Here is a 16,413-nt window from a genome sequence, read left to right as displayed (position 1 = left end):
TTTTGTTTAAAAATTTGAATCCAATGGCTAGTTGGTTCAAATTTGTTTTTTTTTTATTTTCTTACTCCTATTTAAACCTCATTTACATTACCATTTCAAGACACAACAATCTAAACATATCCATTCTTATAACTTTAAAGCATTTCCATCACACTCTACTACCAAAAATGTCTAGTTCATCATCATCAGCCTTTAGTGACGATTACGAATCAAACGATTACGAAGTACTCAATAATGTTGTTACGCAAATGAATGTTGTTTTCAATCCCCAAGCCATAGGTGCGTGTCTTAACGTTATCTTTGAAGAAGAAGAAAACCAACACCAAGAAGCGTCAAGTTCTTCAACACCCAAGTTTACTAGAAGGGTGATCTCGCGAGATCACGTGGGTGCCGCAAAGCTTTTATACGATCATTACTTTGCGCCTAACTGCACTTACCCACCTGATATGTTTCGTAGAAGGTTCCGAATGCGAAAGGAAATGTTTCTGCGCATAGTGCGAGACATAAACTCCTTTGAAAGCAGCGAACCGCTACCGAAACACTTTCAGTTCTTCCACAAAGGCGCGACAGATGCTAGCGATCGTCCCGGTTTTAACATTTTCCAAAAATGTACTTCTGCTATACGCCAGTTAGCGTATAGCTATAAGGCTGGTGTTTTAGATGAGTACTTGCAGATGGCTCAAGATACGGGCTACTAGTGTTTAGACGCTTTCTGCAAATGTGTGATACACCTGTATCAACAAAAGTACTTGAGAAGGCCAACAGAAGCAAATATCGAGCGGTTAACTGCCAAACATGAGCAGGTTCATGGTTTTCCGGGAATGCTTGGTAGCATAGATTGCATGCATTGGGGTTGGAGGAACTGTCCAGTGGCATGGCAAGGGCAGTACACCCGAGGCGACAAGGGACATCCAACAATCATGCTTGAAGCGGTTGCTTCATATGATTTGTGGAACTGGCATGCCTACTTTGGTCCTGCTGGTTCGAACAACGACATCAACGTCCTCAACGAGTTAGATTTGTTCGACGATTTGCTACAAGACAGGGCTCCTAAAGTAGAGTTTTCAGTTAATGGGGAGCAGTTTACAAAGGGATATTACCTAGCAGATGGTATTTATCCAGAATGGGCTACTCTTGTTAAGTCATTCAAGTGCCCGATGGAGCCAAAAACCACCAAGTTCAAAAGATACCAAGAAGCTGCAAGAAAGGATGTCGAGCGTGCATTTGGGGTTCTTCAAGGTCGTTGGGAGATTATTGCACGTCCTGCGCGGCCATACAGTACCAACAAAATTAAACGGATCATGTTATGTTGTGTGATTCTGCACAATATGATCGTTGAAGATAACGGGCGTGCAATTACAGAGTTTGAAGAAGAGTTGATAGCTAATATTACACTCCCAACCCGTACGTGGACTGAAAGGTGTTCAACGCAGCTTCGTATGTACGGGGAGCTGCGCGATAGAATGACTCACCATCAACTCCGCAAAGCTCTAATCGAACATGTTTGGAACCTCCCGGAACACGGCCGTCAACGTTGATGTCTACTTTATAATTTCCTAATAATGTTGTTCTTCAAAATTTATTTTACTTTATGTTTTTTAGTGTAATAGTTAATTTTATAATAAATGTAATGTGTTTGTTTTAATAATAAAATGTGTTTTTATTTATTTTTTGTAAAAGAAAATGAAATAATAAAATAATAAAATGAATAGTGGAATAAGTGAGTATTATAAGGAGGGGAGTGTTCTGGGGGTGTTTTTGGAGAGAGAAAGCTGATGAATAATGGAAGAAGTGGGGAAGAAGTTGGGAAGAAGCAACCCTTAGGCCTCTCCTTATAGGAGGCGCTTCTTCCCCACTTCTTCCACTATTCATCAGGTTTCTCTCTCCAAGAACACCCCAAGAACACCTCCTTCCTTATAATACCCATTTCTTTCCCACTTCTTCACTATTCATTCACTATTTTATTATTTCATTTTTTTTACACAAAATTAAAAACAAAACACATTTTATTAATACTTAAACACACATTACATTACTTAAAATTAAAGACAATACAATTCAAAAAAATACATAATGATACGATTACTCTTCATTTTTGATTGACATTTTTCCTATTCCACGGTGAGCCGTTTCATTTGCCCACCACAGGTCGTGTTCTGGGCATTTCACTTTCCACGTTGATTAGCCTTCTCCGCAGTTGTCGTGGTACGATTCTACCCAAGTGCATTGGTCGGTCAATGTGTGACCGACCTTAAAAACATGATCGATCGCCCTCTTCACCCTTTTGCTCTCATCCTGCATAAAATAAAAATATGTCTCTTCGTATTTCGAGACCCTGCGACCTGGTGCTTCAATTTCCTGAACGTGTTGGTTGCATTGGTGTCTTTTCTTCCGTAGGTAAAGCAGTTCCCCAGAGAGTTCATTTTGAAGGAGGGTGTCGTCTTTGACATCTTCCATGATTTGTGCTTTCATCTCATCTTCGGTGATACGAGGTCGTTGAATGATCTTATTTGATGATGATGATGATGATGATGATGATGATGAAGCCATTTGGAATGCTAAGTGAGTTAGCAGATGAAACAAGTTTGGAGATTGATAATGTAGATAGCAGTGATAATGTGATGAAACTGGTTAAATACTATGGGTTGGTATTTATACATGAAACAAGTAGGTAGCCGTTAAGGGACTCTAAATGTAAATTTTTTGAATTTTTGAGGGACTTCAATTGTAAAAGTTTTGAACTGAACGATGGAGGGACTGTAAATGTAAATTTTTTGAATTTTGAAGGTTGGAGGAACGTCTTTGACTTCAGCTATAAATAATGACTCCTTACCAGATATTTAATTTAAAAACTCAACCTTTTACATATCTGCAATGGCTTCTTCATCAAATGCCCCTTACCAAAAACGTCCAATGACTGTCGATCAAGTGAATGACAGTATCATGGCTGATATCCTCGACCACGAAATGTGCAAAGACAAGCTTGTTGAAATTGGTCTAAAACTTCAAGCGGAAAAGAAATGGTGTCAAGAGCAAATCAAGTATATACAAATGGGGCATTGCACTGAGCTTGAGTGTCAATACTTTACTTATTTGCAGGGGAAGTTTGACAAGATTAAAGCAGTTGTGGAAGAAATTGTGTGTGCGGTCATCACCTTGAATGAGTTCATCAACACTGCCAGAGCAGTTTATGCCCAAAAGAAATAAGTAGCCTCTTTTAATATTATGTTGCATGTTTTTCTTTATTAAGTTTGTAATGTTATCAAAATTATGAATAAACTTATTTTTATTAAAGTAGACTTATTTTATTAAAATACTTAAGAACATTATAATAGTAAAAGACAACACACAATTCAAACTGCTAAAACACACTTAAAAACAAGTAAAAAGTCTACTTCAGAATCCAGAACAACTAAAAAGGAACAAAGATAAGCTGTCTGAAGCAGTGCTCGTATTTGAATCCCCTCTCATGCCTCTCCCGTTTATAGAATGGTTTGAGAAAGATAAAATGGTTTGGAAGTGATAGAAATAGATGGTTGTTTTTTGAAATGGTAGTGTGAAAGTGGTATTAATAGAAAAAGGAAAAAAAAAAATTCAAACAAAAATAGCCGTTGTATTTGAAAAAAAAAATTCAATTTTTTTTTATTGGATCAAATGTGCAAGTCGGGCCCCACAACCACTCAAGCCGCGTGTCTGGAAATAGAAGAAACGAACGAGACGCAGCAAATGACGCGGTCGTGCTATTAAAGTCCTCCGGGTGCCGCGCAGCGGACGCCGGAGGAAGTCTCTATAAGGACCGGCCTCATAAGGAGAGGCCTAAGAAACCAAGTACTTGAGTTTAAATTCTTTTTTTTTTAATGGAAAAATAAATAAATAATGCACGTCAAAGGAAAACTAAGGAAAGAAATCTTATTAAAAAAGCAAAATTTTGAAAGCTTTAACCCTGACTTCAAAAACTTATTTACAATCTTAATCAATTGTGGAATTGTGAAAAAAGTGACGTCTTACTAAAAGCTTCACATACAACCTTTGCAAAATATTTCATTTCAATAAATATAACTAAAACTTGACTTAAGACGTTTTAAAACAACATACTCGTATGACATAATGTTTAAGTGATACCTAAAACCAAAATTTTATATAACATATATAGTTTTCTTAATTTTAACTTTCTATGTGATTGTCATTATCACTTTAATAATTCCCATTTACAATCAAATAATCAAACTAATAAAGTTAATAAATAAGGGTGTTGTGTTGTGTTATTATGTGTATAAATTAATTTTATTTTTATTATAAAATTGATAAATGAACTTTTTTTAACATATAAAAAGTACAATATTTTTATATACACTAACGTGTTGTCGTGTTATAAAACTTTTTTTTAACCATAAGATAGAGATATTTTAAAACTTTTAACTTCATATTGAATAATAAAACCTATTAAAAGGGTAATCAATATATTAGAGTAGTATTTTACTAGATAATTGTGTCTACTGATTATTAATTAATCTTTATCGTTAGACGTAAAGTCAACTATTATTACGAGCGATGTATTAGTCACGCGCCCCGCCCGTGACTCTTACATTTCATTTCACCATCTTCCTAATTCCAAATTAGGGTTTTTTTTTCAAAACTTCCAAATCCAAACAAAATTCAAATACAAAATTCACAAAATCAAATGAAAAACTTAGATCTATTTGATCCACAAACGGCGGTCATGGAATCCGATCTCTCACCGGAAAACACCCACGGTCACGGCGACTTCGGTTTCGCATTCAACGACAGCAATTTCTCCGATCGTGTTCTTCGTATAGAGATAGTTTCCGAACCTGATATTTCTAATACTGATTGTTGTACTAGCTTAGCTGATTGGGCCCGCAACCGTAAACGCCGCCGTGAAGATTTCAAAAAAGAAACGGGTTTGTTTTTTCCTTCCTTTTTTTTAAAAGTTTTTTTTATGAGTGATATTTGTATATGTTGTATATATATATATATATATATATAGATATGATAGCTCATTTGTATGTTGAAAGCCTGGTGTGTGTGTGTATATATACATATATATAAAATGAAGCCTAACAAAAATAAGCCAAATGCAAATAAGCTAAGCCAAACACTCCTATAGTAGGGTTGACATTTTTGCTAGGATAATAAGAATCGGTTTTTGGTTTTTGATAAAAACAAAAATATATTACGAAAACGCTATTCGTATCCATGACAAAACCTACTGGATAACACCTTAGGGAAGCATTATTGCTGTATATGGGGGTATGGTTAGGTGTATGGAGAGAAGTGCATTGCTGGTTGGGAACCGAGTATAGGAATTCATGTTGGGGGAATAGTGATGGATGTTTAAACGGATAGTGTAGTTGGTTTTCGACATGGGGGCGTTTGGAAGTATTGCAGGTTTAATCAAGATGTAGTCAAGGAGGACTTGGTTTTTATGAAAAATCTGTTGGTGAAGCTGGATTAGTTGCCTGGGCCATAATCAGAGCAAGTCTAACATGATGGGACTGCGGCGGGTTGAAGTGGGTTGATTAGGGTTTTTAGGAAATCAGTTTTTGATATGATTGGAAGGATTGGATTGAGTTTCATAAAGAAGGTAATTGATGCGGATTACATGAATAGGGTAGACGTAGAATTGTATTTTACATTGTGATGCGGGTGTTATGATTGACTTGTTAGACATAGATGAGTTATATGTGTTGCATGATAGTTGGGATTCAAAGAAATTAGGAAGGTGTTTCAACTTTCTGTTGGTTTTTTGTACAAATGGTTTATAATGTTTAGCTCCGCTTAGTATTGCATTGGTTCTAAGACCTTTAGCTTTTTGTGCTCAAGTGATTTCATATAATTACAGATCAACTGCGATGTGTTTAAGTGCGCATAGTAGTGCTCAATCGATGTAAACGTGCTTTGGATTAACATGATTAGTGATCTTTTCGACTGATGCGTGTTGTTTGTTTGGAACTGAATATGGGTATTTCAAATAATGATTGATGTGTTGGATTATCTTCACTGGTTACGCTGCTGGGGTAGATCACACAATTAGAGTATGGATATCGCGTTACTATGCAGGTGAATTCCGCAACTGGTTAGAAATACATGACTTGTAACTTTTGGCTAGTAATTGGGATTCAAGGAAAGATAATTTATTTGAGTAGCTAGGAAGCTTGTTACTGATATGTATAAGTTACTTTGTTTGGATACGTAATCTCCTAGCCGCCCTGGTGGTGCATATTGACTTTTTGCTGGGTTGTGGTTGTGAGTAATAGACTACGAATTTTTAAATGTCAACATGTTTTAAATGTGCTATGTCAGCTGGAAGGTTGTGTCATTTGTTTTATTGTTCTAGCCTCATGCGACTACGTGTAATTGTTGTGTTTGTGGATATATATTAACTTTTGAGGAACTTTGTTAAAGCTTTATCTTATGTTACCGTCCTTTTTTATCGATAGAATCTTTGTTTTTATCTTCCCAGTTATTAGACTTCAGCTTCGCCAATTCATTCCAGCATTCAGATTTGAGATTGTACTCGTCATGGACTCATGGCTGTAGCCAACTGCCCTAAGATAATCTCGTTCATACTGTGCTAGTTACGTATACATTGGATAATTTCTTAAATAGAATAAAGAAGGCAAGAGGCATTCTAAATTAATAACTTTTGAATGAAAACAGTCAAAACACAAACAACTAAATAATCTGTCGGACCAGTAACTATGACATGAAACTCGTGAATTAAAGGTGTATATTGCCTTGATTCTAACAGGGTCATATTAAAAAAGGAAAAAGGTAATACAAAATGATAAGTTTTCTTATAGTTTTCTTTTATCGGTCAAGACAGTTGAACACTTCACTGATTAGCAACTGCCGGGACACTGAGTTGCCACAAGATCGCAGCAAGCTCCAGCATCAATGCATCATAGTTCTTTTCCTTTGATGTGGATTCTTATGTATACCTTGGGTATTTTAATGATAATTTACTTCTTGCATACAACGTGATCTCATCTCGTCTAGTTCTTGCATAGTTGCATACAGAGTGATCTCATCTTAAATATTGCATTTTGTCCCTATCTTTTATTGGTTCTACAATAATGTAATTATAGCAACTCTATGCTTGCGTTGATATTAACAATGCACATTTACCATTCACAGCTGTATATGTTGGTGATGGGTATCCAGAGGAACAAGTTATTGATCAGACTGATCATCTTCCTGATAATGGTGTGAACACTGAAAATCACGATGAAGAACCGGCAGCAATGATTGAAGAGTCACCATTAGGTATTAATCACCAGCTTTTTGTCTATTGATCCTCTAGTCCAACATGTATCTGCTTGTTGTCATTCATATGATATTCTTAGTTCCGACTTCTAGTCTTCTGACTCTTTAAAAGCTAGCCTCCTGACTTTATGAATTTGAGATTTTACATTTTTTGGCGTTTGTGCTTGTCCATCAGATGAAGGTGCAAATGACACTGATGTAAAGTGGAACATGGAGTGTTCAACAGTTGTAAGAGTGAAAACAATACATATTAGCTCTCCAATATTAGCCGCAAGAAGTCCATTTTTCTACAAGGTGATGTCTCAATTAGTGGATGCATATTTTTCTGCTTACAGAATTCGTTATCAATTATATTAAATTTCTCGGTATATCTTCATGTAGCTTTTTTCAAACGGAATGAAAGAATCGGAACAACGCCATGTAAACTTGCGAATCAATGCTTCAGGTTTGCTGATTACTTTAAGCTTCATTTACCTTGTGATTTCAAGTAGAGTCTATTATGGTTTATTTTACTCCTCACTTTGATTTTGTAACAGAGGAAGCTGCCCTGATGGAACTCTTAAACTTCATATACAGCAATAAGTTGACAGTGACCACTGCTCCCGCCCTGCTTGATGTGCTGATGGCTGCTGACAAATATGAGGTTGCTTCATGCATGAGATATTGCAGTCGTTTGCTGAGAAATTTGCCTATGACGCCCGAATCTGCACTACTTTATCTGGATCTTCCTTCCGGCGTTCTAATGGCTGAAGCAGTCCAGCCATTGACTGATGCTGCAAAGCAGTTCTTGGTTGTGCGCTACAAAGACATTAACAAGTAAGCTTTGTGTTTGGTAATTGCAAATGTGTGATAACTATTGGAAAGTCCTAGAAACTCTTAATATTATCAGCACAGAGGAACTCTGCCATGAAAATTTTTTCTTTCAAATGTTTGTAATGATTGGCAGGTTTCCAGATGAGGTTCTTAACTTGCCTCTTGCTGGTGTGGAAGCAATTTTGGCTAGTGATGATCTTCAGGTGGCATCTGAAGATGCAGTTTATGACTTTGTTCTCAAATGGGCACGCATACAGTACCCTAAAGTAGAGGATCGCCGTGAAATTCTGGTGACCCGCCTTGCACAATTTATCCGCTTCCCTTACATGACATGCAGAAAGCTCAGGAAGGTTATGACATGCAACGATTTTGATCCTGAATATGCCCAAAGAGCCGTGGTTGAGGCACTATTTTTCAAAGCTGAGGTCCCTCACAAGCAACGGACATATATCAACGATGGGAACTCTGATGTTAATCATCGGTTTTTGGAAAGGGCTTACAAGTATCGGCCTGTTAAGGTGGTTGAATTTGAACACCCACGTCCACAATGTGTGGTGTACTTGGATCTAAAACGTGATGAGTGTGCAAGTTTGTTTCCAACTGGACGTGTTTATTCTCAAGCATTCCATTTGGGTGGACAAGGGTTTTTCTTGTCAGCCCATTGTAACATGGACCAACAAAACAATTTTCATTGCTTTGGGCTTTTCTTGGGTATGCAGGAAAAGGGTTTGGTTTCTTTTGCGGTTGATTACGAATTTGCAGCAAGGTCAAAGCCCAATGAAGAGTATGTTAGCAAGTATAAAGGGAATTATACTTTTACAGGCGGAAAGGCTGTTGGTTACCGCAACTTGTTTGCAATTCCTTGGACATCATTTATAGGGGAGGACAGTGTTTACTTCATTGATGGCATTTTGCATCTTAGGGCCGAGCTTACAATCAAGCACTGAAACTAACAACCAACAAGATTATGCTGCTAGAAGGTACAAATGTTTTTAACTGAAATGCTGATTTGAAAACTGAATTGAGGATTCAACTTTCCATTATGAGAGTTGGGAAACACTGTTCCCAATAACTCCCCCCCCCCCAAAAAAAAAAAAAAAAAAAAAAGCCGGAACGAGGAAAATGTAAATCGGAAATGTGGAATTAGAAGACATGTTGTTGCTTATCTGGTAATGTCAGTTAGAGGTTATGATGTATGAAACTGTGACTTGTTGGATGCCCTTTTTTGGTGTAAATGAAATTGAGCTGGCTATATTTCCAGATTTAAATGTGATGACAACCTGTCTATATTCAATGGGCCTATAGTTGGTTCTTTTATCAACTACTATGTATTTGTTATGTTACTTGCTTTTTAGATATTTAAAGTGTACCGTGTGTATGCCGTATATCATCAGCATAATGCTTTGGCTGTACATGATGAAACCAGAATGTACCAGACGCAAGAAAATAAAACAAATTTATTAACCAGTTTAGAGGTGATTTGGTCCTATATATTCAGAGATACCAGACATTGAAATGCATTGCAGATTTCTTGAATGTATTTTTAAAAGAATGGTCAGGTTTAACTCATATGCTAGATCACGATTCGGTCTTTGAAAGTATCTTGAATTGAAAGATTCTATTTCAAAAGTTCAAGAAGCAAACCGAATATAGTTTTGCACAAGCTCAGGTTACTTGCACACAAGTATAATACAAGTATGTAAGATTCATTTTTAGAAGATCGAACAGATATAGGGTTATTGAGCTTGTAGAAATTAATTTACAATTTTGTATTATCCGGTAAATGATTCTAGATAATGCAGTATGGGGAATGATATTTAGCCATCTACCACCATACTTGCATTATACAGTTATACACTGTATAATAAAACTTGTACATTTGTTGTAGATGGTTAATTTATGTTGTAGCAATAGACATTATTATGTGTTAGAGATGCAGACATATTTCTTAGAAGACCTCTCTATACATGTCTCTTATATCTTTACAGAAATATAAAGCTAAATAGTAATTTTGTTCGGAGCTACCCTGTCTATTATGCCTCTGTGATCTTCTTCTTGATCGAGTCTATATTTGTATTCAACTCTTTCCTGCTTGACTGAAAATCCCAAATATGTGAAGTTACTTATAAGTTCCATCTTAAACTCACATTACTATAAAAACTGTAAATGTAAGCAGAATAGAATTAAAAAAAAAAAATTAACATGAAAGATTATATTTGAGACGAGACAAGAAAAAAAGTACAGCTTTAGCTAAGAAATTGCTAGCAAAGGCCGATCGATGAACTACCATAAGTACCATTGAAGTAAACATCTAGTGAGTTGGTATAGAATCTGAATCTTATGGAGATATATTAGACTGTAAACTAAGTTAGAACGATCAGAAAGACAGAAACAAACGCTATAGCATATAGGAGAAGACTAGTTCTTTTATGAGAAGAATAATACCTCGAAGAGAAGATATCTGTATACAAACCATCCAGAATATCCAACTCCTACCAACTCCATGATATTTGGAAGCTGAAACATTATCATCACAAACATCAAATTTAAACAAACTCAAAAACTACATTACTCATGCCAAAATTGTTTTAAAGAAGTATCCTTCTTGAGAAGAAAATTTACCAAAGGGACTTTGTTGATGGCACCAATAATGACGGAAGATAGCCAAATCGCAGTAGCTCCTCCTACTCCATATATTATAACTATTGGCTTGTTCTCAACTGCATCCCACTGTTAATAGAAGATAACGAAGGAGAAGAAACAGTTCATAATTAACCTCATAAGGAAAGTTACAACAGAATTCAAAACGGCAGAACGATAACCCCTTTGAAGATTTCCAGGATCCCAAACCCAAAAATGCCATTAAAGGGCAAATCAGAAATGGTTGATACGTATAAAGTTTACCTTTTCCTTTACATTGGTGAACAACTCGTCTGTATCAATGGAGGATGATGCATCTTCAGAAGCCTTGACCTGAAAGAGAGATGATCTTCTTGACCCTGTCATGCGATCACAAAGCAGGATTGAGATAAAATACTTAGCATCAACCGAAGACATACGAATCTCATGGTCTCTACCACAAGTATAGCCTATTCAAACCAATGTATTTGCTTCTTTTTTTTTTGTAAAGAATTAGAATTTGTGAATAGATTGTAAACAATGCACATGCAACAAGACCAACCTACTTGGACACCGGCCTATTTGCCAGAATATGAAAATATGTGTCATTTTTTTTTATAGCTAAATGGTTCATTTCTATAAAAGGGAAGGGCCTGACCTGAAGCTAGCTTGATGGATGTCGGAGAATGACGAGGCGGGAGACTAGGTAAGGCGGTACACCGGACAGTAGCGGTGGCAGTAGGTAATATTACTGCAGTAGACACCATTGAAATGGTGGTTACTGGAGTTGTCATTTACTTGATGGCTGCAAAAGAAACAAAACAAAAGGATGCTGAATGATAATGATTCTAGCAAATTATACTCCCATTAACACTTGGCCTTTATTTATTTGAAAAAAGGGGGAAAAATGAGAATGAATTTTTAAGAATTGTCCTTGTGACACGTCACATAATTATGTAAACTAAATTCATGAATTGCATGTTTCATATTCCCTATCTTCATTCTTTACAATCTGTGGTCTTATTTTATGCTCGAATTAAATGATACATAGAACTTTTTTAAGGTTTTCATTACAAAATTGGTATAAAAATTTATATTAATATGCTGAATTTACTAAAGTAAATTCATCACATATCAAGATACTTTACATCACAAGTAGGGTGATCAAAATACGGGCCAACCCGTGAAACCTGTTTAACCGGCCCGAAAAAAACTGAGTCCAACCCAACCCGTTAAGTACATGGTCCGGTCCACGGGCCTATATTTATGAAATCTCGGGTTGTGGGCCGGGCCGGGCTAACCCAGGGAAAAACCCGAGAACCTGCCAACCCGGCCAACATTGACACATTGTAATATGACCCATGCAGACTCACGTAAATATATACTATAATAATATTTTTACTAGTATTTTATATATTTATATATGTATTTCAGTATTTGATTTGGTTTTCAATTCCATCCAACAAACTTTTTTTTTTTTTATGTAAAATCATGTCAATAATGTAATTAGGAATTCTCACATAATTTCTTAATGTTGTTATTGATAGTTAAAGCACAACGAAAATGAGAACCATAATAAGATATTGTATTGTAGTTAAATCATTATTATGAAACCATAAGAACACTTAAAAAACCGCCAAAAACCCGAGCCCGTATGCTAACCCGGACCGGACCGACCCAATGAAACATCAACCGGTCCTCAGTCCACATATTTTGTATTTTTCGGGTTACGGGCCGGGCCGGGTTGAGGCTGGGTCGGGCAGGGTTGAGCCCATGATCACCCCTAATCACAGGGGTTTTGTTTATGACATGGGTATCATTAACATGCATAAATTAGTTGATTGTTATCATAAAATTTAAGACGTGAGCTTTTGATATTAAAAATAATTTTTTATGGAGATTATTGAAGTCATTGTCATTATTAAAGTTGACTACAAAGAACATCTTTCTAAAACTTAAAGCCTATTCATGACAAATATGAAATGAGAAATGATACTTACATAACTCTATATACAACACTATATGTATTATGCAGTTGTAAAATATAAATTTAATAATACATATATTAATTATTATGTAGGGATCACCTCGCATATGAAATATGTAACTATAAAAAGAATGAAAGTCCTCATAAACTGTAAACATTTTTTAATCTTTCCATAACAGATGCTTTTCAAAGTTCAACTCTAATTAATATACATAAAAACTATTATATTGCATATATTATTATTATACATATAGGTAAATCTTAACAGCAATAAACAAGTGTCAACTACTCTTTTTCTATATAAAAAAGCAATAATAATAAAAAAAAATTACAGTGCTAACTAAATGATTAATAATTTAAACTTTATAAAGAGGTTATTGTATACAAACTTATTCTATAAATTGAAGATGACATATGTTTTATATCTGATTTTAAGGAGACTGATTGGACCAATTGATCGAGCTCAAATCTCATTATCTCAATATTCATCCTCTAAATGGGCTGAAATAGAAATGGGTCATAACTGTTGCATATAATGGGCCCAATTCCTTGGTCCCAAAATTTATAAATCTATTTTAGACACCCACTCTGGTCCCAAATTTGATGATTGATTAAACGAAGAAGAAAAATGGAACGAAATGTTGATGAAAGTTGTAATGTGGAATACGACCTTGATCCACAAGTAATAAACTGTTTCATAGGGAGATCTTTAATTTGTACATATATGTTCAAAATTCTAACAATTGTACATACACTATATATCAATTTTACGCTAATGTAATATAAGTATGTCGATAAACCTATCACCAGAAGTAGGCTGCTGTTTTTCTGAAGCATTTTATGTGACGACTAATGAATGGAAGGTGAAGTTTGGACATCTCATACCAATCGCATTTAACAGTAACGTGTTCTTTGTGTTTTTCGTTTTTTAATTTAATTGCACCTATAAATATAAATATATAATCACTAGTGAAATACACACCTTCATGTAGAATGTGTTCATATTGATAATATCGTTAAGAAAAACGATAATTGCGGTTAATTTGGTTCAACAAATATGCCCAAAAATCTAGTACCGGTACATAAGGATGAGAAAAAAACCGTTGACCCGCGTCCGACCCGCCCGAAGCCCAAACAGGCTGGGTCACGGGTCACGCATTTGTGGTTTTCGCGGGTCACGGATCACGCGGGTCGGGTAAAGGCAAAAACCGAAAAAAATAAAGGAAACCCGTAACCCGCCCGCGACCCGTCCGTACCCGACTCGACCCGAACCGGCGCGGACCTTCACGGGCCGGGTCACGGTTTCAATTTTCATGCATTCGCGGGTCGGGCCGGGTTTTCACGGGTCAGGCCATTTGTACATCCCTATCGGTACATGACAATATGACATGATCAATGGTTAAGGTTTTTTTTTTTTTTGAACAATAAAATCAAAATATTATTGATATGAAAATCTAGCAAGTTGCTAGAGAATACATATTAGGGTTCAGAAGGTTACAAAAGATCAATGGTTAAGTTTAAAATTATTTAAAATAAAAAAAACAATAGTTTTGTGCTTCTTTTCTTTTAATCTTTGAACCGTAATCACTAATCGTTTCAGCATCCGACTTTGATGCTTTCAATAATCGGCAACTTATACTAGATGAGATAAGTATAATTACCTAATTTAACTAACACATAAATGAATTTTCTAAAGTTAGGAGTACGTACTTTAAATAAATCAGTATCTAATTATCTATCCCATGCCCATGACGTAAAATAAGCTGACAAAATATTTGTTGGATAATACAAGTTATGGGATCCCAAACAAGATAATATAATTAAGGATTAGATCATCCGAAATGCTTAATTAGAGTCTACGTCATTTGGACCAACATTAGCTTCCAAAACACCTCACTTCTTCCAATAATGTCTTCTGCTGTACTTTTTTTTGGAAAATATTAATCATAACCTTAATAGTTTCGGTTAACATGCATTAAAAATTTGTATCTTAAAAGACATTATCCAATAAATTTTACAGTAAAGTTATAACTACTTTATGCACGTTAATGACGGTTCATAGAACTTTTATTAACAAGACCTTTTTTCTAACGTAGTAATAATACCCTAGATAATATTCTCCACCTTTATGATAGCGTTAATATCCTAGATAAAATTTTTAACTTAATAGTACTTAGGAAAACCTTTTTTCATTCCTAGCTTTTCAAATACACAAACATGGTAACATGCTGTAGTGATTAGCGTAGCCACTTAGGAAGTAGAAAGGGCCAAGGCCCCCAACCTAATAGTACTAAGATTTATATGTAAATAAAACTTTGGTTTATATGTAACAATTTGTAGTTTTATTACTTGTTTAGTTTTGGTCTATCCAAGACATAATTTTTGGGTTCGTTATTGGCTGTAGCGATAATACCTCCTTTTCTTTCCCGCCTATGCCCAAATAATTGTGAATTTCTAGCACGAAGATATTAGCTTAACAACTTTTGAAGATGATAAAAGATTGAGAACATGTTTGATATCTTTGAGTTTGGGCCGGGTAACACGTTGATATGAAAGTTAAAAGAAGAAAAATGTGTCAAGAAAATGATTTGAAAAAAAAGAAAGGGTAAAGATTTCCTCAAGTTGATTTCTTAACTTGAGTCAAGTTGAAAAAATCTTTAACTCTTGCATGAAAATCAAGTTCTTTAAATCTTAGTCCTTGATTTTAATTGAAGAGTCAAGATTGTCTTAACATGACTAGTCATGACATAACTCAAGCGAATCCCTTCTCAAAAAGAAAACGAAAAGAGAAAGAAAAATAAAAAGTGAATGCTGACTAAACAGAGTGGTAGACGGCTATGATTTGTTTAAAGTGATGGTGGCTTTTTCAAACAAATACCATGCGTCGGACACAATATGCTTTCCGCGTAGGACGGATATAAAATGCTACAAAGTCAAATTCTACTTATGATCTCTTACCTTAATAATTAATGATTTTTTATTGATCTTTATATCGGTTATCATTAACGCGTACTAGCATGATACCCATGCAATAACATTATGATAGTATGATGGCAAAAACGACAATCAGGTGACGACAGTGACGGATGATAATGATTGATGAAAGTGTCGAGTGGCATAGATCGATTTGTAACCAATATAAATGTTTTAGTTGAAATAATTTAAAAGATAAGAAATTTTCAGGAATTATAAAATGCACCTTTTAAAAATAGATAATGTTAGTATTTCAATTTCTCATAAACCCATAATTAAATAAAGTAATAAATGTCTCATGAAATATAAAATGGAGTAACTTATGTGGATGGTATATGTGTTTGGTGTTTCATTCAAATGACACGTTTAATATTTAACTCTTAAAAATTACGTGGGTATAACCAAAGTTTATAATTTTATATCACTTGGAATCAGTGACGGATCCAGGAATTTAAATAAGTGTAGGCCTAATTTTTTTTACTAAGGCTAAAAGTTTTCAACTCTATTTTTTCGTCCATTTTTTTAAGCTTTTGTTAAAATACTCGGGCGACCGGGCCTAAAATTTACCAATCGTCACAAATGCTTTTAAGTCAAGACATGTGTTGTGCATGTAAGTGGTTTATGGTCATTTTAGACACTTTTTCTCTAATTTTGAATATATAAATAAAACTTCTAAGAGTGGACGGAATATGCCGGTTACCAAACTGGCACCGGTCAGTCACTGGGCGTAACAC

At 35.2% G+C, this 16,413-nt stretch overlaps 2 protein-coding genes and 1 pseudogene across 2 annotated transcripts; 2 read left to right on the top strand and 1 right to left on the bottom strand.

The window, feature by feature from the left end:
- The first annotated feature begins 167 nt into the window (after positions 1 to 167).
- Positions 168 to 1,538, top strand: LOC122597249 (annotated as a pseudogene).
- A 3,062-nt stretch (positions 1,539 to 4,600) lies between these two features.
- On the top strand, positions 4,601 to 9,368 carry LOC122595955 (BTB/POZ domain-containing protein POB1-like). Its single transcript, XM_043768443.1, has 6 exons — positions 4,601 to 4,922; positions 7,159 to 7,287; positions 7,463 to 7,581; positions 7,669 to 7,732; positions 7,824 to 8,103; positions 8,234 to 9,368. The coding sequence occupies exons 1-6, from the start codon at positions 4,682 to 4,684 to the stop codon at positions 9,045 to 9,047; spliced, it is 1,647 nt and encodes a 548-aa protein (XP_043624378.1). The 5' UTR covers positions 4,601 to 4,681; the 3' UTR covers positions 9,048 to 9,368.
- A 594-nt stretch (positions 9,369 to 9,962) lies between these two features.
- On the bottom strand, positions 9,963 to 11,588 carry LOC122596797 (protein CURVATURE THYLAKOID 1A, chloroplastic-like). Its single transcript, XM_043769441.1, has 5 exons — positions 11,378 to 11,588; positions 11,005 to 11,099; positions 10,723 to 10,830; positions 10,546 to 10,617; positions 9,963 to 10,196 (listed from the first exon to the last, which is right to left on the bottom strand). Exons 1-5 carry the CDS (start codon positions 11,511 to 11,513, stop codon positions 10,134 to 10,136), a joined length of 474 nt encoding a protein of 157 aa, XP_043625376.1. The 5' UTR covers positions 11,514 to 11,588; the 3' UTR covers positions 9,963 to 10,133.
- Between the last annotated feature and the right edge of the window lie 4,825 nt (positions 11,589 to 16,413).

Source organism: Erigeron canadensis, chromosome 4, assembly GCF_010389155.1.
Source record: "Erigeron canadensis isolate Cc75 chromosome 4, C_canadensis_v1, whole genome shotgun sequence".
Lineage (NCBI taxonomy): Eukaryota > Viridiplantae > Streptophyta > Magnoliopsida > Asterales > Asteraceae > Erigeron > Erigeron canadensis.
The sequence above is the reverse complement of the archived record's forward strand: the minus strand, read 5'-3'. Positions and strand labels throughout refer to the sequence as shown.